Source organism: Chelon labrosus (genome assembly GCF_963514085.1).
Source record: "Chelon labrosus genome assembly, chromosome: 4".
NCBI classification, from domain to species: domain Eukaryota; kingdom Metazoa; phylum Chordata; class Actinopteri; order Mugiliformes; family Mugilidae; genus Chelon; species Chelon labrosus.
The window spans coordinates 9,806,563-9,830,928 of record NC_140340.1 but is presented as its reverse complement, the minus strand read 5'-3'; the positions used below and the strand labels follow the sequence as shown (position 1 = coordinate 9,830,928).

At 43.4% G+C, this 24,366-nt stretch overlaps 3 protein-coding genes across 5 annotated transcripts; all 3 read left to right on the top strand.

Annotated features, from left to right (window-relative positions):
* The first annotated feature begins 707 nt into the window (after positions 1 to 707).
* Positions 708 to 12,287, top strand: nckipsd (NCK interacting protein with SH3 domain). Of its 3 annotated transcripts, XR_014699019.1 has the most exons (14): positions 708 to 1,129; positions 2,085 to 2,197; positions 2,286 to 2,499; positions 4,860 to 4,935; positions 5,121 to 5,659; positions 6,275 to 6,445; positions 7,009 to 7,095; positions 7,277 to 7,415; positions 7,506 to 7,586; positions 7,680 to 7,808; positions 8,011 to 8,100; positions 8,218 to 8,390; positions 9,357 to 9,636; positions 12,249 to 12,287. XR_014699019.1 is itself a non-coding variant. In XM_084543136.1 (13 exons), the coding sequence occupies exons 1-13, from the start codon at positions 959 to 961 to the stop codon at positions 9,579 to 9,581; spliced, it is 2,208 nt and encodes a 735-aa protein (XP_084399262.1). In that variant the 5' UTR covers positions 710 to 958; the 3' UTR covers positions 9,582 to 11,251. The 3 variants fall into 3 exon arrangements, 2 of the variants coding, with proteins under 2 accessions (XP_084399262.1, XP_084399263.1); XM_084543136.1 differs by lacking the exon at positions 12,249 to 12,287 and having other exon boundaries at positions 710 to 1,129; positions 9,357 to 11,251; XM_084543137.1 differs by lacking the exon at positions 12,249 to 12,287 and having other exon boundaries at positions 711 to 1,129; positions 5,124 to 5,659; positions 9,357 to 11,251.
* A 2-nt stretch (positions 12,288 to 12,289) lies between these two features.
* slc25a20 (solute carrier family 25 member 20) lies at positions 12,290 to 17,424 on the top strand. Its single transcript, XM_084543138.1, has 10 exons — positions 12,290 to 12,427; positions 12,531 to 12,646; positions 13,683 to 13,775; positions 13,862 to 13,989; positions 14,114 to 14,204; positions 14,350 to 14,467; positions 15,367 to 15,439; positions 15,539 to 15,648; positions 16,074 to 16,198; positions 16,745 to 17,424. The coding sequence occupies exons 2-10, from the start codon at positions 12,545 to 12,547 to the stop codon at positions 16,805 to 16,807; spliced, it is 903 nt and encodes a 300-aa protein (XP_084399264.1). The 5' UTR covers positions 12,290 to 12,427; positions 12,531 to 12,544; the 3' UTR covers positions 16,808 to 17,424.
* Positions 17,425 to 18,902: 1,478 nt separating this feature from the next.
* On the top strand, positions 18,903 to 23,239 carry prkar2ab (protein kinase, cAMP-dependent, regulatory, type II, alpha, B). Its single transcript, XM_084542030.1, has 10 exons — positions 18,903 to 19,207; positions 19,333 to 19,368; positions 19,449 to 19,588; positions 20,382 to 20,488; positions 20,586 to 20,739; positions 20,860 to 20,961; positions 21,054 to 21,128; positions 21,740 to 21,805; positions 22,124 to 22,256; positions 23,068 to 23,239. The coding sequence occupies exons 1-10, from the start codon at positions 18,934 to 18,936 to the stop codon at positions 23,190 to 23,192; spliced, it is 1,212 nt and encodes a 403-aa protein (XP_084398156.1). The 5' UTR covers positions 18,903 to 18,933; the 3' UTR covers positions 23,193 to 23,239.
* Positions 23,240 to 24,366: the final 1,127 nt, after the last annotated feature.

Sequence of the window (24,366 nt, the reverse complement as noted above, 5' to 3'; positions counted from 1 at the left end):
AACAGAGAACACTATAAACATCCTCGTATAATATTAATCTCTCTATAGCAACAGAATTAGAGGCTACTTTTTAAAAAAAAGCACATGTTGATCAAAGGTTATCAACTATTAATCATTGTATATTCAAAGTGGATCTTAAATTATTTAAATAATCATAATAATTATGGATAAAATATCTTATAGTTCAATGTTTAGTTTAAACATTGACAGATAAATAGATATACATACGATAGATACACAAGACACACAAGCATATATAAATATATACAATATACTAGAATGTATATGTATATGCAATAAACAAGGATGTGAAAATATGTGATTATATATAATGTGTAAACATACAGAGGCTATAGACAATAAGAGTATAAAATATGGACCTGTGATAAGTTGTGTGTATATGTAAATAAGACAGATATCTGTAGATATGTGGATCTTATATACAATATACAAATATATCGAGTTAAGTATATGAGTATATGTATAAAACTATACAATATAAATATAAATATATGAGCTGTATAACATGTTTAATTTTGTAAGATATAGAAGTTATGAAATATATAATTCAATAGAGAATATATACTAGACTGTGTTTCATTTTTTGTCATTTTATTGCTGGGTATTATCTGTATTAAATTAATGATTTAATAGGGTGAGTGTAAAATAAAAATACAGCAAGAAATCTTCGAGATCGACCAGCTCTGCCTTTGATTAAAATGCCTGGTGGGCGTGTTCGGGGCTCGACTGCGCCCCCCTGCGGTGTCTACTGCCAACTGTCAGGTCAGATGATCCGGGCTACATTGTAAATAGACAGCAGTGATCCTCCGTGGCCATGCCTCCGTCTTCTCTCTAAATCACCTCCTACAGAGCAGATCGTTTTCCACCCGGACTCTTCAGACAACACTTCTCCTGGCTGGTTTCTGGTCGTTTCGCTGCGTCAGACTGTTATTAAAGTATGTACCGGTCTCTGTACGCCTTCCGATCCGCGGAGCCCAACTCGCTGCACTTCGCGGCCGGAGAAAGCTTCCTAATCCTGGAGAGGAGCAACAAACACTGGTGGCTGGGGTCCCGCTGCAGCTCGGGGGAAACCGGCTACATCCCTTCCTCGTACATCGAGAAAATACAGGTAGGCGCCACTTTTTCTGATCCGGGCTTGTCTCCATTTGGGGACACAGGGCTCCGGCTGCAGCCTGAGGTGAAGTGAAATCAAGTGAAAGCTGCGTAGTCACTGATGGGATCTGGAGAGACGGATCCAGCAAGACTCTATACGTATGTGCTGCAGTGCAGGCCATGTTGAAGCTGACTGCTGATTATTGCCTGGAAGGAAATGCATGCTTGTGGAAGAAGCCATAAATAATTTGAAAAGGTTGCATTAAGTAGGGGCTTTTCTGCAGTGCAGCTGCTGACTGCGACAGGGAGGGAGGGAGGGAGGGAGGGAGGGATACAGGATGGGACAGGAAAGGAGTCAGGAAAGGATGGGGTATGACAGGGGAGGATGATAAGGTCCAAAACAAAATCGGATATGAGACAGGGTAACTCCAAGGACAGGACCGGCATGAGCACTAACACAGAGAGCTATTGTTTGTGCTCAGATTAGAATAATTTGCCCCTGCGACTGTGTATTCACCATCAGGAATCATCCTCTGCCAGCCTTGTTATTGTCTAATAAGTAGCTGCTCCCTTCCACATAGCTCTGGTCTTCTTCTCAGTCACACCCACCCCAGGAGACTCCTCTTTTCCAAGCATCCAGACTAACGGTGAACTAGTCGGAGCATGTACACGTTGTAGTGTGTGTATCACAGCTGAGGAATGCTCCAGCTCCTGTAGTTAGAGACTGGGGACGTTTAATGAGCCTGGATGCGAGGCCTCACTGGGCATGTGTGACTCCAGTTAAAAGGCTGTTTTTTTTGTTTGTTAGATAACTGTCCTAGTTTGGTTCTGCCCGGAGTCACAAATGTCCCTGAGCCGCAGTTTTGTCCTGTTCAGTTTAAAGTTTAATAATTTTGCATTTGCTGCCATGTTAATGAATTTTTAATTTGTTCATCTCCTCCACCCGTGCTCTTCCCTGTGCTCCTCCGTAGGCTCCAGAGCAGGATGAGGTGTTGCAGTCCATCGACAGAGCCATCGAGGGAATCCACAATGTGGCCTTAAAGAACGGGGGCAAATACAATCTCGAACAGCGCGACGTTCTTCAGTGAGTCAGAGTCACACAATACGGTGACTCCAGCTGTGTATTATTTGCTTATTTGTCGTTGTGAGTCTTTATCCTCCCTCTGTCACAGAAAGCTGATCCACCACAGAAAGGAAACGCTTGCCCGGCGAAGTTCTTCTTCGGCCTCCGGTCACAAACAAGGCATCCCATCCTCCAGCAGTGAAATATCTCTCAGTCAGACCCCTCCTCCACCCAATGGCCTTAACCGAGAGTACGGGCGACAGGGAAGCGTGCCGCTGTCGGGCAGCATGGACAGTATGCAAGGAGAACAGGGTTTTTACCAGGTAACGCACTCGTACGGCTCACACCAAACACACAAACAGATTAATCTGCTTTGGGTCGTCTAGAGTTTGTCTTTACCGTGTCTCCTTTAAGCTGTCACGACCACAAAGTTCTCCCACGACATCCACTGGACTCAAGTGTCTATTCGCCTAGATTTTATACAGGATGTTGTTTAACAGTATAAATTGATCAGGCATAACATTATGACCACCTTCCTAATATTGTGCAGGTCTCCCCTGTGCCTCCAAAACAGTTGTGACTCATCAGAGAATGGACATGGGTCTTCTGAGGGTGTCCTGTGGTGTCTGGCAACAGGATGTTGTTAGTGGGGGGGGCCTTTGGGTCGTTTGGGTTGAGGGGAGGGGCCTCTGTGGATCATCCCACAGTGAATTCGGAGGCCAGGTCAACACCTTGTGCTGTTTTTCCGTTTTTTTTTTTAGTTGTTCCTAAAGTGTTTTTGTGTGTGTACCTGTGTTATGCTGCATCCTGCTGCCATCAAGGAGTGTCATTGCTATGGGGTGGGGGTGTCTGGTCTGGTCTAGGTGGGTGCTACATGTCTAAGTAACATCCACATGAATGAATGCCAGGTCCAAAAGTTTCCCAGAAGAACACTGAATTGTCACAAGATGGTCAATGTTATTTACTTCACCTGTCAGGGGTCTTAATGTTGTGGCTGATTGGTGTATCTGTCTTTCTATCTGAACACAGAATACACTTTTTTTTAGTTTTATAACATTTATTTCCAAAAGAAACAATACAGGAAAGACTGAGATAAAACAGCAACATATCCAATGCTTCACAGTATTAACATGAGAATTTAGTTTTTTGCTACTTTACCATCTTCCCTCATTTGTTCCCTTCCACTTGTTTTTTTCATGGTCTACATATCAAGACATGTTTGTTTCTTCTCCAAACTTCTTCAAAAAATCATACGTACAGTTTAGTTCTCACAGTTTTACCTCTGAGTGCGTTGAGAGTGTGTGACACAAAAAAAAAAGAACAAATGCAACAAAGGAAACAGACGTGGCAAAGAGAGAGAAAGCTTGACTATAAATATATATATACAAAACCAGACACACAGTGTTGTGGCTGATTGAGTTTTATTGCAGTGGTTGGTCGCTCACACCGTAGTTCCTCTTTTGTACATGAACTAGTTTTCAGTAACTTTCACCATGTGTTGTTCAGGTGTCGTGACTGACTCAGTTTGGTGGGAGTAACTGGAAATTACTGAAAATTTGACATCCTAAAACGGAAGGAGTTGAGAGATTTTTACAAGAGCTAAATCAAGATGGTTAGAGCACAGATTCAGAGTGTTCCTCATTTGCAGTGGTCAATCACTTTCGGAAGTGGTCCGAGGAGGGAGAAGCGGTAAACTGGCGACCTGGCCAGTTCTTGTCTTGATGCCAGATACCAAAGCACATCTTCAGACGTCTGGTGGTCAGGGCTGTTTCAGCAGAAAAAGGGACCCAGTATTAGAAAGGTTGTCATAATGTTATGGCCAATAGATAATTAGTCTCTTTTAAACTAGTCAGGCTCGTAAACTGGTCACTTCACTCTCTTTCCATGTGAACCCTTTATTGACCCTTATTAACAGCAGACTCAGTGGAGAGAGCTCAGGTGTGTTCATGATGACGTAACTGGATTAAGTGTCCCGGTGATTTATGAATGTGAACCAGGAGGCACAAAAGCAGGACCTCCCCTGAGTGGAATGCCGCCGTCATTGATAAACCTGTGACAACTCAACATGTCTGCCGTGAAAAAAAGGGTCGATTGTAAATCACGGACGCTCTTGACGGCAGTAATGCTGTAATACAGCCTTGCCCCAGGTATTCTGTCTGTAGCGTTAATTCCGATCAAACATCGTTTTACGAGGCGCACCCATTTCTCTGCTTTTAAGATGTGAACAAACATCCTGAGGATCTTTGTCGGATCTTTCTTCTTCATAAAAGGGGGCTTTTCGCAGGCGGCCTCGGCTGCCTTCGTCTGCCTACGTCCACCAAAGTGCAGACCTTTTCTTGTATGTGTATGTATATTTAGTCAACGTGTGCACTTACAAAAGTTTTAGTTGTTTTATGTTAAATGAGAAACTTTCTTCTCTGTGTGATGGACATTTTTCAACATAGAGGCATTTTATAGACTCTAGAAATTTACTTTTAAATTAATTACTAATGGTATAATGTTAGTGCAGCTCTTCACAGTAATAATACTGAACAAGTTAGTGTTTTATGTGATGTATAACGTGTCAGAACACCACAAGTCATCTGTGTGCTTTAGTAGACTGGGACCTTTTGTTGCCCCTGTAGTTCATTGTCACCCTCACTGCTAATTCAGCCCTGCGGTGTCCCGGTGTCCCTCCCTGCAGGTGCCGCCCCAGGCTCGACGTGCAGCCCCGATCACTCCGCCTCCCCCCGAAAAACAGAGAAGCACCCGGCGCCCAGGTCGGTGCACACCAGCAGAAACATGGTCCTTAAATCCACCTGTCGTCACCTCGTCATCACCAGATTACAGTGTTACACATCGCAGCGCTGTGTTTTTGCTGCTGCTCTGTACTTCACAAACACTCTATTCTTAGTAAAGTCATTCCTGTTCACTCTCTGTAACTGGATCTCTCTCTCTCTGTCAGCAGAACCGGAGGTCCCCTCCAGAGTGTCCTCTCTTCCTCCGTCCCCTGCTCCCTCCCTCACGATCAGCACCAACTCTTTAGAGTCTGGCTCCTCCCACTCTCCGGCCTCCTCTGAGGTCAGTCTGCCGAGCGTCTCCAGCACCCCTCCTCCTCCTGTGCCATCCCGCGTGAAGCCTCCTGCGCCGCCTCCGGACGCGCTGCCTTCTGACTCTCCTCCCCAGCCGGCTCCTGCAAAGAAAAGCCCGGCACCGCAGCCTCCCAACGCCACTCCTCCTTTACAGCTCGCTGTGGAAGAGCAGCCAGAGACTGAATGGCCTGTTGCCCCCCCATCTGTTGCTGAAAGCCCCCCTGGCAGCCCCACAACCCCAATTCCCTTGACTATTGGAGCCGAACTCATCGAGCTGATACGGAAGAACACGGGCTTGAGTTACGAGCTGTCACGGGTCGCTGTCGGCGTGGTGGTCGGCCACCTGCAGACCGTCCTACCTCAAGCCTCCTCTGCTCTGGAGCAAGTTCTCCTGTCGCTGGTGGAGAGCAAGGTCAGATATGTTTTCATTACATCAGGTGGACTCAGCATCTCGGGGCCCCGGGCCAGTTTAACAGAGAATACCAGAGTAGTTTCGGGTTACAGCTCAGTCTGCATTTAGCTGACATTTCTCAGTATCGCTCACTCATTTTTAAACGCAGGCTTTGCGGTGTCACATCAAGCTTGAACTGAACTGCTGAATGCTTCCTGGCAGGCTCTCTGCATTTCTTTTCTCTGGGTGTACGGTGGTCAATGGTGCGACCAGCGTGGTCTAGTTAGAAGCCCCTTTAGCGTGCTTTTAAATATAAAACACCCAACTTAGACTTAGCGAAACAGGTCACTGTCTATTGTCGGTTGAGCATAAAAATAAAGTCAGCACGTGCATTTTCATCAGCAGTTGATGGCGACAAGAACGGAGATCTACTCTAACACGGGTCAAACAGACGATCTCGGCGACATGTTTGCAGCTTGTTGTGCAGCCCCCAAGTATCCAAAAGTCCATTAATCCACATTTAAAGACACCTTAAAGAGGCGGCTGTTTAAATCTAGCAAACTCAACCCCTCCCACATTGTCTCAGGTAAATCAACAGTTACCGTGGGTGTTTGATGGTGCTTCATGTCTCTGTAGGACCTGAGCGCAGCGCTGCCGCAGGGCCAGGTGTGTCACGATGAGGAGCGTCTGGACGTGATCTTCAGCGACCTCGCCCGTCACCGGGACGATTCCCAGCAGCGTAGCTGGGCGCTTCACGAGGACCACGCGCTCATCGCCTGCTACCTGGAGGAGCTGCTGAAGATTCTGGTACGATGCTGATTACATTACGGGTCGTATTCGCAACAGGCTGCAAAGCGTCCGTCCTGATGGAAGTGAAACTGGAGTAAAATCAACAAATACCAACTTATTAGCGCACAGCTCCAAGATATTATGTATTAATATGAAAGAGGATTCATGCTTGGAGTTTTCTGTGAGAATTGGTAAAATATTAGACCATTCATTCTGCGTACATTATAGATAGATTAAGAGCATCCAGGTTTAAATGTGAACATTTTAACTGTGATGAATCTGTGAACCCAGGACCCGTCCAGATGTTGTGTTGTAAACACCAGACACGTCTGATAGGATCAGAGCGGCTCAGACGACTCTTACAAATCCGTGTTTAAGGACTGAATCTGGAAACGATTCAGGCCGCTGAATGTTCTTTGTTGGCACCGTGTCCACGACCAAAACTCATACCAGGGCTGGGACGTTAATGGGCTTTAATCCTGTGGCGAGACCACGGCTGATCATAAGCTTATGAAGTTACATAGTTACGATGTCATTATATCATTGCTGTAACAAATAAAATCCGCTTGCGTCCTCCCCAGACCGATGCTGATCCGGAGGTGTGTAAGAGGATGTGCAAGTCCAACCACTGTGAGAATGTGCTGTCTCTGGTGTCCTACTATCAGATGGTAAGATTTTATGTAGAGTAAAACACAGTGATAGCTTTAAAAGAACCACTTTACTCTATCGTTCAGTTCAAACTCAGTTTTTATCCTGAATGGCCTCGGTTGCAGTTAAACCTCGGTTTAGTGTTATTACTCGTGTTTGTGTGTATCTGATTGAGACCGGCTCATCGTTGCCTTCATGCAGGAGCACCGTGTGTCTCTGCGGCTGCTGCTGCTCAAAGTGTTCGGGGCGATGTGCAGCCTGGACGGCGCTCTCATCTCCACCCTCCTCAACTCCATCCTCCCCATGGAGCTGGCCAGGGACCTGCAGACCGACATACAAGGTGGAAAACATTTACCGTCTCCTGTTATTTATCTTTAGATTAGTTAATATATTTACTGAGTCACTATATTTCTGTGTATGTTTCCACCAGAACACCAGAAGATGTGCTACACAGCTTTGGTACTGACTATGATATTCTCAATGGGCGAGCAGGTGCCATATCATCACTACGGTATGATGTTTTCGTTATGATACAAACGTTTGTGACGATGCATTTTTCATTTTACTTGACAGATTAAGAACGGTTCTTAATCCCTGCTTTCAGAACACTTGAATGCCGACTTTGTTCAGTTTCTGCTGGGCGTGGTGGAGGACGGCCTTCCCTCTGATCCCACGGAGCAGCTGCCCGACATCTTCCTAAACCTCCTGCTGTCCTTCAACGTGCACCACACAGGTGACAACAGCGACAAGAGAACTTGTTTTTTAGCGGCAATTAGATGAGACAGGCACAGCAGGAAATGCACAGCTAAAAGTGACAGGTTTCAGTTCCAGTGTCTGGTTTACATTTTCACAATTCTTTAGTTTTGATGAAACGTTTAACTTCTTTTAGTTGTTTTACTTTGTCATACGTACTGTGTCTCGTCTGTGTCGACCAGCGCCCAGCAACAACGTGATCATGCAGGAGCTGAAGAACAAAAATGTGAAGATCCTGTCAGAGAAAGTGCTGCTGCTTCTGAACAGAGGCGGTGAATACCAATTTATTTATTTATTTATTTTGTCATATTTCCCATTTTTCAGAAGCGCTCTTGGAAGTGCCAGGTTACTTTTATGCTTCATGACATCTTTCACCCTCTCCTCTCCAGACGACCCTGTGTGTATGTTCAAACACACTCCGCCCGCACCGCACTCAGTGCTCAAGTTTCTGCAGGATGTTTTCGCCAACCAAGAGACCGCAGACATCTTTTACCGCACAGACATGATGGTGATGATCGATATAGCTGTTCGACAGATATCTGACCTTTCACCTGGAGATAAGGTGAGACACGGATGCAATGCACAGCTAGGGTGACCAGATGTCCCGCTTTGTGCGGGACAGTCACGCATTTTCATTACTTTTCACACGTCCCGCAAATTGAGACGTTGTCCCGCATTGTTATTGACAGTCAGACTCCAGTTTCGAAATGCATGTTTTACAATCTGGCATTTATCAAATAGCTGTTTGGAGAAAGCAGTGAGGGCTTTCATCAGGGGTCGGGGCGGGCTGTTTGATCATGTCAATCAAACTGGGACGCGGACGCAGGTTAACGGCGCGCCCACCAACAACAAACAATGCGAATCAGATCAGAACGGCATGCAGCGCGAGACATGGAGGGAAGCATAACCCGTACGACTGAGAAGAGGAAATGCAGCTATAATAAAGACTGGGAAACTATCTATCCAATGCAAGGCGAGTCTGGTAAAGTTTGCTGTGAAGTTTGCTTGAGTCATTTTTCCGTTTCACACGGAGGTGAATACGACGTGAAACGACACAGACAATGCGAGACAAAACGTGTTGCTCACCTTGTGAACTTGGGAAATTTGCATTTAAGCAAGTTTTTATATATATTTATATTGTAAAATATATTTGTTAAGTTTTTATTTGCAGGCTGTTATGTCCTACTGAATCAATCAGATGGCAAAGTAATGCCATAAGCAAAGGGGCAGAATAGAAATGTTTATTTTTTCTCATAGTTCTTTTAGACTACCTTGATGCATTGGTATCTCACATTGTCCCACATTGTCCCACACAAACGTAGTCTTTGTCCCACGTCTGGCGAATTGGGATCTGGTCACCCTATGCACAGCGGCTGATGCTATCAGTTGCTCTGGCTTTAGAGATGCTGGTGGCATTTTAACCAGACCAAATCTGGCTGTTTAGATCACGAATGAGAATAATCAGTGGTATCAATAATTTCTTACCATCTCTGAACATAATAATTTCTCTTTCCCTCCCCTTGTGTAGCTGCGGATGGAGTATCTCTCCCTCATGCACTCCATAATGCGCTCGACGGATTACCTCGAGCACCAGCACCGCCTGTCCGACCTGCAGGGGACGCTGCAGAGGATTCTCAGGGAGGAGGAAGATCCGGGAGAGGACGAAGGGAGCGCTACGGCAAAACAGATGGATAAGCTAATTGTACAGCAGATCTACAAGGAGTTCCCACAGATCTGTGAGAACCGGAACTAACCATATCAGTATCCCGCTCACACACTGTAGTCTGCTCCCGCCTGCTGCAAGGGAGGTACGATAAAGCTTGAAAGAACTGACGTCTGAGGGCGAGTTAGATTCTGTGCCAGCCTGTGCTGAGACAAGCAAACCAGTTTTTTGCCAGTGTTTTTCCGGACTTGAAGTCCGGGGCTGCAGCCTGCATGTGATGTTTATTTCAGAAAGATCCTTACTGATTTCACAGCTGCTCCATTCTTAAAGGCATTTTATTTGAATAATGAGTGAGATGTTTCTTTGGCATGTTTAAGAAGAGGAAAAAAACTATGACTAACACGAGAAAACCTGCAAGGTTTTTATCGTAATATAGGCCAAACCTTGAAGCTGTACTCAAAGTGAATTCTTAGCAATAATGACCTTATGAACCTTACATTGACTAACCGCATGTACTTTTAAAATTAAAGTAATAGCGATCAAGGCGAAACTTTACTTTAACCAAACTAATTTCAGAAAAAAAAAACATGTAAAGATTTGTTACAGAAAGGCAAATCTGTAGTGACAATACACGTAATAGTGCCATTATTTCAACATTGAGACAATACTTTGAACCTTTATGTGCTTCCCTTTCAGTGGGACCAAACTACTGTGTGTTAATGAGCGCATTGTTTTCTTTACAGAGTACCGAGCTCTTAAAACTGACTTCCTCCTTCTTCCTTCCCCTCGTTGATCATTCAAATTAAAATCAAGCAGAAACCACTTGAACAAGTTTACTGTTAGTCTAGTGAGAAAAGCACATCCTGACTCATGCGTTGTCATTACTAAGCTTTTAGCTAAGTAAGTTCCTGCTCCTGCTGCTGCATATCAAGTCTCTCTCCTGTGGCTGCGTCATCTCCGTCTGGTACCTTTGGCTTTTCTGACACTTTAAAATAATCGCTCTGTACCTGCAAATGCAATTCTACGTAAGCACCAGAAGTCGTTGACTGTTTACAGATTCAAAGTAACTGTGCTGCAATAAGGCTTTATAACGACTCGCTGTAAATGACTAAGTCTTAGCCGCTGTGAGCTGTGGCTTCGTGGACAGGAAGAGTGTTAATTCTCTGAGATGATACATTAGCCAGTGTTGTTGATTTCTACTTCTAATCTCATCTTCTGACTGAAAATCAAAAAGAAAGAAGAGGAAAATGCAGGGAATTTCTTTGTTCTCCTTGTAAGGTTTTAATAATTTAACAGTAAAATGTACCATCCCTCATTTTCCCCATTAACGTTGTGATTGAAGTTGTTCTCCCTTCGTATACTTTACCCGATCTGATTTTTGCCCCTGGCATAGAAGGCTGACACAAGTGATATCATATTTTAGTTCATATCCAAGTGTTCATTTTTTTTGACTAATTGCGTGTCTGTTTACAGTATGCGTATGTGTGCGTGTATGTGTTTATGTGTGTATGTGTTGAACGTCTCCATGGTTAATATTTTCTGCAAAAGTGCTGCGGCTGTGTCATAATGAAACTAATAAAGCTATATTTTAACAGTGGAACCTGTTGGATTTGTTGTTGAAAAGGTGGTGGTTGCATTTTGGTAATATTTACAACATGATAGTACTTCAGTTAAAAAACTGAAGCACTGTTATACTCACGCAGGAGACTATTGAGTTTTGGCTGCAAAATTCAAGGATTCAAGGAGTTTTATTGTCATTACTCACATGTTGGTACATGAGGTGGAACGAAAGTAGTTACTCTGGTCCCGGTGCAAGCCAAAACAGGAACAGTAAAAGTAAAAGTATAAAAATAGAATAGAATTAGCTAACTAAGTATAAAAAATGGGCAAGTAAGTAATATAAATACAGAAAATAGAAAATGCAACAAGAAGGTCTCGGGTTCGAATCCATGGGCCGACTGGGCCTTTCTGTGTGGAGTTTGCATGTCCTCCCTGTGTCTGCGTGGGTTCTCTCCAGGTACTCCAGCTTCCTCCCACCATCCAAAGACATGCTGGTTAGGTTAATTGGTGATTCTAAATTGGCCGTAGGTGTGAGTGTGAATGGTTGTCTGTTTCTCTGTGTTAGCCCTGCGATAGACTGGAGACCTGTCCAGGGTGTACCCCGCCTCTCGCCCGATGACAGCTGGGATAGGCTCCAGCAGACCCCCGCGACCCTTAACAGGAATAAGCGGTTACAGAAGATGAATGAATGAATGGATGAATGAAAACGCAACAATATACAGCGGAGCAATATACAGCAGAATTTAAAGTGACAATTGTCGCAAAGACAAGTTTTATTAATTTATTAATTTGACTATTTATGTGTTTACTTTTTTTCCATTTTAATGCAACTTATTAGTAACATGTTGAGTATGTATTGGATTTGGATCTTTATTAATTTTATTACGACTTGTGAAATGTTAATTTTCATTTTGGAAATTCACTTAATGATAAGATTTAACACAGAGGAATGAAACATAAACACACAGACGAAAATTCAAAATTCCAATTCAATTTAAAAACTCATAGTGTTTATTGTCATGTGCATATTAACGTGCAATGAAATTCTTCCTTTGCTGTCCACAATGAAGGCCAAACAATATGAAATCTATAAAAATAAGTAATAAAAAATAAAGGCAATTTTAAAAAGCAGCAGGTATAAAAAAAGAAAAAAAAAATAGAAATAATGCAGCGTGTTTTAATTATCGATTATTCAAGGCTCAGACTAAGTTGAAGGTTTCCACCCGGACATCCAACAGAGACGAACCACAGCGACGAACCGTCACCGGGGCTGTGTCACAGTCAAACCGGTCCGGGTAGCTAAGTGGGTGAAAGGTTCAGCAGACCGGACTGATAGCAGCGCACACACATATCTTCCTGAAAGAAAAGCTGAACAGGTGAGGTGTGATTTTGTCTTGTCGTGTTGTTGGTTTGTTTATTCATTTCTCGCCGTGTCTCTGTTTGTTTAATTCGTTGTTTTCGTGTTGTTTGTTCCCGCAGAGCGGAAAGTAAAAATGTCTAAACAGCAGCCGATCAGTCCCCTGAAGAACTTCTTCGCTGGAGGCTTTGGGGGTGTTTGCCTCGTCTTTGCTGGACATCCACTCGACACCATTAAAGTAAATAATGCACCATTTGTCACTGCGTTACACCAGGAAGTAATCGGGTCATCCAGGATCTCAACAGACAACTAGTGACCACAGACCAGCATGTATTTATCTCCTCTTACCTGAGTCATCTAGTGTGCTTTAAAGACATGTGTGCGTTTAGTGTGTTACTGCAGAGAGCTCCGAGTGTGAGCTCAGCTGCTGCCGCCCTTTGACCCACATCCAGGCTGTTAAATGAGTCAGCTTACTGCTGCCTTTAAAGCCTCCTGGTCGGACAGAGACCTCACCTGAATGCAGGAATGTGTTCACTGCATGAGACCTGCAGTGATTAGTTCAGATAAACTGGACTGATAAATCATTCAGGCTGACAGGCTGCAGATTAACAGAGTTTGCACCGCAAATACAAATAAATTATTACTCAGATATGCCAAATGTGTTTGCGTGCGCGTGTGTGTGTGTGGAGCTAGACGCACAAGCTGTAAACTCAACCTTTCTATGTACACATCCAGTCAAAAGTGTCACCCCTGTTCAACCCTTGAGTTGACCCTAAGCTCACTGCCAATCATTTAGAACTTGAGAAACCACTTGGTGAGTGGTGCAACAAGAAAACCCAACAAGTCTAGATGCCTTTGTTTCAGCTTTGTTTTGTTAATATACCATGACCTGGATGACAGTGAACCTTCACAGATCCTGTGCTTTGTGCTATAAACTCGATACTAAGTCACTGATACAGTCTGTAAAAAGATAAGTGCTGCATAGAAATCGCTGGATTTCATTTAATTATTCATCTGTTTATACATTTATCTAGTTGTCTGTTTATACCTATGTACATACACATATACAGGTTCGGGATTCGCATCTCTGTGTGGAGTTTGCATGTTCTGCCTGTGCCTGTGTCAGACCTGTGATAGACTGACGACCTGTCCAGGGTGCCCCCCCCAACCTCCCACTATATTACAGTTGTTAAGCAAGAGTGGCTACTTTTTTTTTAATTGAGAATTTGTGTGTGAATTAAAACCGAACACCCTACGTCCTCTTTGTCTCTCAGGTGCGTTTACAGACTCAACCCAAACCCAAACCTGGAGAGAGCCTCGTTTATGCCGGAACCATTGATTGTTTTAAAAAGACCTTGGCCAAAGAGGTGAGTGTGCATCCCGCTTCATACATCATTGTGCATCTCGCCGATTGTTTCCTGGTCATCATCTTCTTCTTCTTCTTCCCTTTTAGGGTGTGAAAGGACTCTATAAGGGCATGGCAGCCCCAATAATTGGAGTCACACCCATGTTTGCTGTCTGTTTCTTTGGATTTGGACTGGGAAAGAAGCTGCAACAGAAGACCCCTGATGATATCCTTACGTAGGTGATTGCTCTGTCGCAGGCGGTCGTATCTTTACTTCTTTGTTCCAAACACTCTACCGGTGGCTGCTCGTACACGTGTTAGCCTCTTTCTCTCTCTCTCTCTCTCTCTCGTCTTCTGCAGGTATCCACAGTTGTTTGCTGCAGGGATGCTGTCTGGTGTGTTCACCACGGCCATCATGGCTCCCGGCGAGCGCATCAAATGTCTCCTACAGGTCAGAGGTCATATCCAGGGTCTAATCTCTCTGTTAACTGAATAGTGGACTACGCAAGCTGAAGTAGCTCTGATTTTACTGTAGCATCCTCCTGTTAAAGATGAAATCTAGGCTGTGAAATGATGTCTTCCGTGTGTATTTGCAGATTCAGCATGCGTCAGGAGAGGTGAAGTATGCAGGACCCATGGACTGCGTCAAACAGCTGTACAGAGAGTCTGGAATCAGAGGAATCTACAGAGGCACAGCTCTCACTCTCATGAGAGGTACGTTTTGCTACTACTTTCTGCTGAACTTCATATTCAATGTCCATGGAAATGTTTCCTGCTTGACTTTGTATTTTGAAGATCAAAACCCAACAGTGTGTTAGAGGAAAAACTCTCAAATTGGAGTTAATGGCAAAAAGCAACAAGCTACAGCTACTCATTTTTAATGGAAGCTGGCAAAATGAAGTTACAAACTGATGCCCGACAATTCGTGCTGTGGGACGGATGTGACATGGTTTCAACATTTTTTTTTTTATATCTCCAATGACGCGGTGACGCATCAACCAATTTGTATTTGTGCAACCTTTTTTTTTTTTTTTCCAGTCATGACCCAGTCACATGACAACCTCCAACAACGTCAGCGAGCCCTTAAGCGCCACTTCACCAGTGAACCCCAGACAGCGTAGCTGGCCACGCGTGCTGCATGCTGTGCCGTTTGCTGGCACGTTGTTGTATTACACATTATATGAAGCAGATTCTGTGTGAAAGTTGATGAATTTTGTTGTACTTTGAGCATCAACTCACTCTGAAGACGACAGGTTAGACAGTGAATCTGTTGTTGCGAGGCTGGAAACAAGCCTGTTACTGCAGAACTATTACTACACTATTACAGTTACGGCAACAGAAAATGGTCAAATTAGATTTATTGAACCCCAGAGTTTTGGAGCTCTCTTAAAGTAATCAGTTTTTTTTTTTTTTTAAGACAAACTGACTACTCGGTTATTTGCAGGTTGTGTCAGGTTGTGTCTCTGTTTAATCGCAGCTTTATCAATACTTTTACTCATATATTTAGTTACGTGAAACTAAATTTAATTGCTTATATATATTCATTATGTAATACATGTAATATATTGCAACTCAAGTCACTTTCTTTTCTTTTCTTTCTGTTTGTAACTCAGACGTTCCAGCGAGTGGGATGTACTTCATGTCTTACGAGTGGTTGAAGAACCTACTCACACCAGCAGGAAAGAGGTGAGGATTAAATAATAAACGAATCTCCTCTTCATTTCTGGCTCTGTGTTATAAAGAGGCCTCTGAGCATCTGGACCTGTTTCTTCTTCTCCTCTTTAGCCACAGTGAGCTCAGTGTGCCCAGTATCCTGTTTGCTGGAGGAATGGCTGGGATCTGTAACTGGGCTGTGGCAATTCCACCTGACGTGCTCAAGTCCCGTTTCCAAACAGGTTTGCTTTTATAAAGTTACAAAGAGTTAATCTATTGTTTCTACTTCCTGCTTCACTTTCAACAATGACAACTGAAGCTTTCGCTGAAATTTCACCAAAGACGAGTCATACAAATGTTTGTATCTCCTAAACCGCTTATTATAGTCCCAAAGATTTGAGGGTGGTTTTACTGTGTTTGTTTTGTTTTTCAAATGTTCTTCAGTTCACTTAAATGTGATGATCGATAGAACGTATCAATTCATTTTCTATAAAGATTTCATTAGATCATTAGGATATCTAGTGTATCTCATGGTTGGATTTAATTCAGCAGAACTAAATAAGGATGACTTTCTTAGAATAAATCATTAAGTCAAATTGCCTTTTACTACTTTAAGAAGACAAAAATGTTTTCCCAATCGAGTTTAACAGTCCGTCATTTCCCTCAGCCCCCGAAGGAAAGTATCCCAACGGTTTCCGGGACGTTCTGCGGGAGCTGATCAGGGAGGAAGGCGTGGCCTCTCTGTACAAAGGCTTCACCGCCGTCATGCTCAGAGCCTTCCCTGCAAACGCAGTGAGTGTTCTTCACCTATTCTTCAGCCCGCTTGCAACATACGGACATTGGCTTGTGTTTAGATTGGAAAGTTCAAGGATAATAAAGATTTAGTCGACATGTGTGTCAGGCGGTAAATCAGCAACATGACGTGTGGATGAGGTGCAGTGAGCTGACAGGGCAGTCGTTTTAACACACTATTGAAAGAACAAGATGTTTTACTCCTCCCACAAGATCAGTTTCTTTTTTGCAAAAAATAATAATTTGCATTAATCGATTTTAGTCTGTTTTACATTTGAGCAAACCACCAGAGCAGTTAATGTAGAAAGTGAAAAGGTGTAATGAATGGATGTAACTTTAAAATTACGAAGAAAAATGAAACAACTCTGGCCTTTACTGAAAGTTTCCATGTGTGAGGTCGTGATTACACACAGGGGGGCGCTGTTCACGTGGACTTCATCGAGAACATTTGAAGAAGGCAGAACATTGAACATTTTTCCACAGGATACAAAAAGTAGTTTGTACACGAACTAAACAGCTTTTGTTTCTTTATCTCTTGTTTTTCAGGCTTGTTTCTTAGGATTTGAGTGCGCAATGAAGTTCCTAAACTGGTTAGCGCCAAACCTGTGATGGAGGCTCAACGCCGCCTCATCTCTGAATCCAGGGAACACACACACACACACAGACACAGAATCACCAACAAAGAGATTTTTAACAATTTTCCTATCATTTATTTGATTATATTGAAACCATGTGGTACTGTTGAATGAACACGTGGATCGTTCAGACCTGCTGAGAGTTCACTTCTCAGACGTTGCGGTGACTCTGTAACAGCACCGGTACACACACACACACACACACACACACAAACACACACACAGACAGCCGAATGTTCTCCCTCCTTTTGTTTTACTTGTTTTCATTTTTTTTTATAAGAGAAGGAGTGACATGAACATGCTGTGCCTTACCTTCTGTTATCAGCGAGCAGGTGTACATATCAGGGACAAGGTGCATCTTGCTGTGCTGTGTGTGTCCGGTCTCTAAGCAATACACACCTTTTAAACTGTCCGCGTCCTCTACGGTCACGCTCCACTCAGTGGCGAATGATGCTAACTTCTCTTTCTGTTTGTGTAATGTCTAACCACGAGTGTAGTCACAATGAGAGTGATTGAACAGCATATAATGTATGGAATGTATAGAAAATAAAACAATGAATCCATGTATTGACGTTAGTCTTTGATTTCTCTTTTTATACATTTGACTGGTTTTATTGTTGTGTCGTACAGAAATAATAAGCCTGGCTCAAACAGCCTTAAAATGTTAGAGGAAAAAGGCCTAATATATTAAAATAAAACAACCTCTCTGTTTTGTGCTGGAGAGATCTTTGAATCTTTGATGCCACAGTTTCCTGTGACAAAACATTTGAAGGCCACTGTTGTGCTTGATCTCAACATAAGATTGCAATTTTGGTTTCAACAGGATGTTTTTTAGTCATTTTCATTCAACAACTTGCTATTAGCCTTGGTAATATACATGGTAAAGCAGGTTGGAAACTATTTTCTGATACATTAAGCAAACAACCCCCAGTCATTTTTTACATTTCTGTATTATTGGTCCTGGAATCCAGCGCCTTCTGGTAGAGCTAAAGAAAGAGCAAGCTGCACATTTCATAATAATGAATGACAAGTAACTAAGTTAATGGAATTATACAAAGATAGAATCAAGACAATTTGTTTTCTCTTCATCAAAATATTTTAAATAAAGTCATCTCAACCTCTGTGTGATTTACACCGATCAGCCACAACATTAAAACCACTGACAGGAGAAGCAAATCACATTGACCATCTTGTGACAATTCAGTGTTCTTCTGGGAAACTTTTGGACCTGACAATCATTCGTGTGGATGTTACTTAGACATGTAGCACCCACCTAGACCAGACCAGGCACCCCCACCCCATAGCAATGACACCCCAGCAGGATGCAGATACACACAACAACAGTTTAGGAACAACTCAAAAAAAAAATATCACAAGGTGTTGACCTGGCCTCCAAATTCACTACATCCCAAACTGATCAAGTATCTGTGGGATGATCCACAGAGGCCCCTCCCCTCAAAGGCCCCCACTAACGACATTCTGTTGCCAGACACCACAGGACACCCTCAGAAGGACCATGTCCATTCTTTGATGAGTCACAACTGTATATTAATTTCTTCACATCCATGACGTTCAGATCCCTTTTCAGTCCTTTTTTTGTGGTCACTTGCTTTAAAGGTTTTAAATGTGCCTCTACAGGAATCACAACAATCCATTTGTGCCCTTTCATCTACCTCGTTGCGTCTGGTTTTGCAGACGTCTAGCACAGGCCCCACAACCAGGACAAACATTTAAATTAAAAAGTGCTCTCCATGTGTTGTTTCTTTGCCACATTATCGGGTTCTGAGGCGTTATCCATCCAACAGCCTCTAATTACATGTGATGTAAAAAGTCCTGGTCAATACTTTCCAACAGGCTGTGCTAAATAAAAAAATCAATAAAGAGCACAGAGAGGAGGAGGAGGAGGAGGAGGAGGAGTCAGTTTGCTCCAGTGATGATGGTCCAGACAGAAAGTTAGTTTATCAGATCTCTGGGGCATTAAGCTCTACTGATGCTGAGATTTGATATTTCAGCTACTAAATACTGGCCAGTCTTTTAGAGTTTTTATTTGTTTTAATTGTCAGCTGTTAAAGTCCAGTCCTTGACCTTTGAACCTGAACCATGAGCAACATTCAGATACCAGCTGGTTTGAAGGAGCTGCTGCAGGGATACACAGTGGAGGTGCTTCGTCGCAGGCCTCCAAATTTGGCTGAATTTGCGGTGCAGCATTTCACACGGATTCTGGAGAGCCAACGAAACGAGCAGCGAGCCAAGAAACGCAGCTCTAAGCCTGTACGGAAAGGAGTCTCTTTTGAAACTATTTCAATCAAAGACGACAAAAAGGAGGAGGAGGAGGTAGAGGAGGAGGTGGAGGAGGAGGAGCAGGACACTGTTAGTGAGTATCATTACATCACATTACATCAATCAGAGCTTTTTCAGCACTTGAAGTATGATGAGCTTCCTCACGCTTAACTAGTCCAGACAAGTGTAATGCACTGACCCCTGTCTCCGTCTCTGCAGAGTGCACCACTGGTAAATACAGCCGCAGAGTTTCAGGTCAGCAACTGGAACAACATGCGCAACGAATATTAATTAACGTTGGGTTCCAGGGTTTTAATTTGTTTGTCCCGCTGCAGTTTGTGCAGAGGCGTACAACCCCGATGACGACGAGGACGATGACTCTGAGCCTCGGGTTGTGCATCCAAAAACGGACGAGCAGCGCCGCCGGCTTCAGGATGCATGCAGAGATATTCTGCTGTTTAAAACACTGGAACAGGTAGATCAGAGCAAATGAAATGAGGCCCAAAATGGATCACAGTTCCCATAAACAGCCACAACATTATGACCACTGACAGGAGAAGAGAATAACATTGACCATCTTGTGAGAATTCAATGTTCTGCTGGGAAACTTTTGGACCTGGCATTCATCCATGTGGATGTTACTTAGACATGTAGCACCCATCTAGACCAGACCAGGCACCCCCACCCCATAGCAACGACACTCCTTGATGGCAGCAGCCATCCCCAGCAGGATGCAGCCACACACACAAAAACAGTTTAGGAACAACTAAATAAAACATGAAGAACAGCACAAGGTGTTGACATGGCCTCCAAATTCACTAGATCCCAAACTAATCAAGTATCTGTAGAATGATCCACAACCCTCTCAACCCATAGGACCCAAAGGCCCCCACTAACAACATCTTGTTGCCAGACACCACAGGACACCCTCAGAAGGCCCATGTCCATTCTCTGATGAGTCACAACTGTTTTGGAGGCACAAGGGAGACCTACACAATATTAGGAAGGTGGTCATAATGTTATGCCTGATCAGTGTATCTGGCTTCTTGTATGGGAGGAAATGCTTTAATTTAGTTTTTTGAGTGGTTTCATGTCTCCAGATCCATTTAGGGCCTGAAACCATTTATATAATTTTTATAATGTAACTGTACTCATTGCGCGTCTGTTATATTCCATTTAAGATCATTTCACTCTTTTATCGTTCATCTTTTATCTTGATGTTTTACGCCTCTTATTAAAATGTGCTTCCTCTGCTCAACGTCCTCCAGGAGCAGTTCTCTGAGGTCTTGGACGCCATGTTCGAAGTCTTGGTCAAACCTCAAGAGCACATCATAGACCAAGGAGACGATGGGGACAACTTCTACGTCATAGAGGAGTGAATGAGAGATATTCAGTTTAAACCAAACAAGTTTTATTTTAGTTTTTTCAGACATTACAATGACCTCCCTCTCTCTGTGTCCCGTCGTGTGCAGAGGTGTGTATGATATATTTGTGCAGAAGGACGGCGTGAGCGTGTGTGTGGGAAAGTACGACAACAAGGGGAGTTTTGGAGAGCTGGCCCTAATGTACAACACGCCGAGAGCCGCCACGATCGTCGCAACGGAGGAAGGCGCCCTGTGGGGCCTGGTGAGTCTGACACAGGAGGACGACCTCTGATGGTCCGCTGCATCACACAGTGTTTGACTCTGTGTATGAGACATAATAAAAGGACTGATGCTGACATTTCTTTGGCCGTCTCTCCTTCAGGATCGAGCCACATTTCACAGGCTGATTGTGAAAAACAACGCGAAGAAGAGGAGGATGTACGAGGCCTTCATTGAGTGTGTTCCTCTTCTGAAGTCTCTTGAGGTTTGAAACGCTGACTTGAGACAAAAACTAAACCACGGGATACATGAACGCGGTCACAGCCTATTTGTTGTGTTGTCCCGCTTCGCTTTTAGCTCTCTGAGAGAATGAAGATTGTCGACGTTTTGGGAGCACGAGCGTTCAAAGATGGAGAGGTCATAATAACACAGGTAGCGTTTTAAATTTGCTGCTTTACCTTTGGTGTTTTCAAATTTAGAGTAATAGATTAAAGGGGAACTACTGTTTTTTTACAACCTGGACCTTATTTCTGGCAGAAAATACGATCGTTTACTCACCCATATAACTTTGGTGTCATTTGGAGTCATTCGGACGCTATTTAGATCCGCGTATATCCATATAGTGGGAGTGAATGGGGCACCGAAACGCAGCCTCTAAGTAACGCATTATCTGCCGTGAAACTCGGCAGAAACTTTCACTCGGTAGAAGTTAGTAGGTCAATCTACAGATCCCGGATGATGATAACAGGTAACTCCGGACTCAACGGGGAATAGCACTAGCGTATCATAACAAAATATTGGTGAAATGAACGAGTTTCGCGGCAGATAATGCGTTATTTACAGGCTGCGTTTCGGTGCCCCAGTCACTCCCACTATATGGATATACGCGGGGCGCCGCCAGATCTAAATATCTTACGAACAACTCCAAATGACACTAAAGTTATATGGGTGAGTAAACGATCGTATTTTTTTTCCAGAAATAAGGTCCAGGTTGTAAAAAAACGGTAATTCCCCTTTAAATGTTGTGTTTCTGCTGCTCGCAGGGTGAGAAGGCTGATTGTTTCTACATCGTGGAATCAGGAGAGGTGAAGATTATGATCAAAAGCAAAGTAAGTCCTCAGTAATCAAATCTGTTTTCAGCTGTTTTCAAAATAACATTTACATGGTTTTATTGATTCAGATTCAGAAGACTTATTTGTCCCCAGGGGGCAGTTTAAGACACATGTGAGCAGCATGACATTGTAAACAAGACACTTTTAAAGAAACTAACAAACAAAACAAAAAATAGAATACACAACATATTTAAAACATTTAAAACCGTCCATAGAGGATGTAAACATGGTTCTATGAATAAATGATGGAGAAGGACGTAATATATTAGTTTAAATGTGCCGATCAGTGGGTTTCTTTGTGTGTTGCAGACGAAGGCGGGCCAGCAGGAGAACACAGAGGTGGAGGTGGCCCGTTGCTCCAGAGGACAGTACTTCGGGGAGCTGGCGCTGGTCACCAACAAACCTCGTGCGGCTTCAGTTTATGCTGTGGGAGAAACCAAATGTTTAGGTATGTTGAAGAGCCACCCATGCCTCCATCACATCTGCCTTGAAAGTCATCGACTGTGAAAGACTCAGTCCAGAGGTGTAGTAACTAGTAACTGGGGGAAACAATTCATCATCACACAAATCACAACTCAGGCCGCAACTAATTAATAACAAGGTCAAATCTAAAAACAAGGCGTTAATCTGTGAAGGCACGCATCCTTTCCCTCCCAGCACCAACCAAGCAACATTTGAATACCTCAGCTCAGGTTGGGTACCAGTTCAAAGTTTCTCATATTCATGCAGAACATAAAATGTGTTTCTGATTACAAAACATCAGCTCCACAAAATGGTTCCAGGAATTAGAAATGACTTATCTCTGAAGGTCTGCACAGGCTTCAGATCCCAATCAAGCAGGGCAGATAAGGAATACGGTGAAACAGGTTGACGGTATGAACTTCAAGGTGGTCTATTTGTACAGGCTCACAACAGAAGAGGGTTGCTAACTTGGTAAATGTTCTGCATTTATATTAAGCTTTTGAATTCACACAAACAAATGGCAGAGGAAGGTGGAAGATGCAACTTCAGGTTCAGACACGGATTAGCAATCAGCTCTACTACCTGAGCCACAGCCCCTCATTTAGCTGCGTCACTTATAACGAATGAGTTGAAATCGACAAGCGAAGTGGAGGTTAATGGTGACAAAACCCTCCTGGCTTCCTGCTTCAGTCAAGGAGAAGGACCAAAGTGTGTGTGGCTGTATAACATCTTCTGTTAAACTTTTTTCCTGGAAACTGAATTAAATAAATTAAAATGTGTCTTTTTTTTCCCTCCAGTAATTGACATCCAGGCTTTCGAGCGTTTGCTGGGGCCGTGCATGGACATCATGAAGAGGAACATCTCTCAGTACGAAGACCAGCTGGTGGCGCTGTTTGGCTCCAGTGAAGATTTGAAACACTAGGACGAAATACAATAAATCCACGTTTCAAAAATCGATCACAGCAGCAGCGCATGCGACACAAATATTCTCCCCTTGAGCTCAATGTGAGAAAGAATCGTGTGTCCGTTTTATATTACGTCCCTGTGCAACTCTGCACCAGAATAAAAATGTGTTTAAAGTTGACATTGTTTCAATCATTAATTTCCTGTAACCGCTTGCCCTCTGGAGGACAAGGCTCTGGAGGGTGGAGGGCTAGAGCCTATCCCAGCAGTCACTGGGGGAGAGGCAGAGTACATCCTAGACAGGTCGGCGGTCACATCGCATCACATGGCTAACACAGAAGACAGACAACCATTCACCAACGACACTTACGGCCAATTTACAATCACCAATTATGTCTTTGGACGGTGGGAAGGAGCTGCGGTACCCGGAAGGAACCCATGCAGAAACAGGGAGAACATGCTAAAAGGTCCCAGTCGGGTCACGGAGTTGAACCCAGAAACTTCTTGCTGTGAGAGATCAGAGCTAACAACCACACCACTGGTGCTGCCCGACATCGTTTCACGTGTGACAACTTATACTTCGCAACAACAGCAAGGAAGAAACTAAATTTCACTTATAAAACGAGATTTAACAGACGAAGAATCAGTTAATTTGATGCATTGTTCTGCAGGTCTGACAGACACCTTGAGGAAAGAAAGAACACAGAAATGTAAATGGTAGTTATAAACGGTTTGGCTCTGGGACACATCAATGGACGCTAATGCCACAGTAACACTTGTCCTTGTGATAAAAAGCAGCCTGTTGGTCACTAAATGGAACATCTGTTAATGTTTTTCTAACTAAAGAGGTTGTCTCATAATCAGACTTTTATTACAACGCAGTACCAGATTATGAAATCAGACACCATGCAAATGAACAGTTGCATTAAAATGCTTTACAAGAGCTATGGCGAAGCATTGTGGCACATTTCCACTGGCTCTGGTACTTAAGACTGGCAGTCTCACTACTAAATTATGGAAAATGTTTTAGCAGTCGTTGCACTCATACTTACATGTTGCTCCAACACTTTCCATTTGCACCAAGTAAAGGAAGTCATCAGGTTCTGTTAATAAACCCTCTTCTTTTAGTATGAGATGTAGGCAAACCCTTGTCCTAAATTAATAAAAAGAAAGTTCTTGAATATTTAAATTAT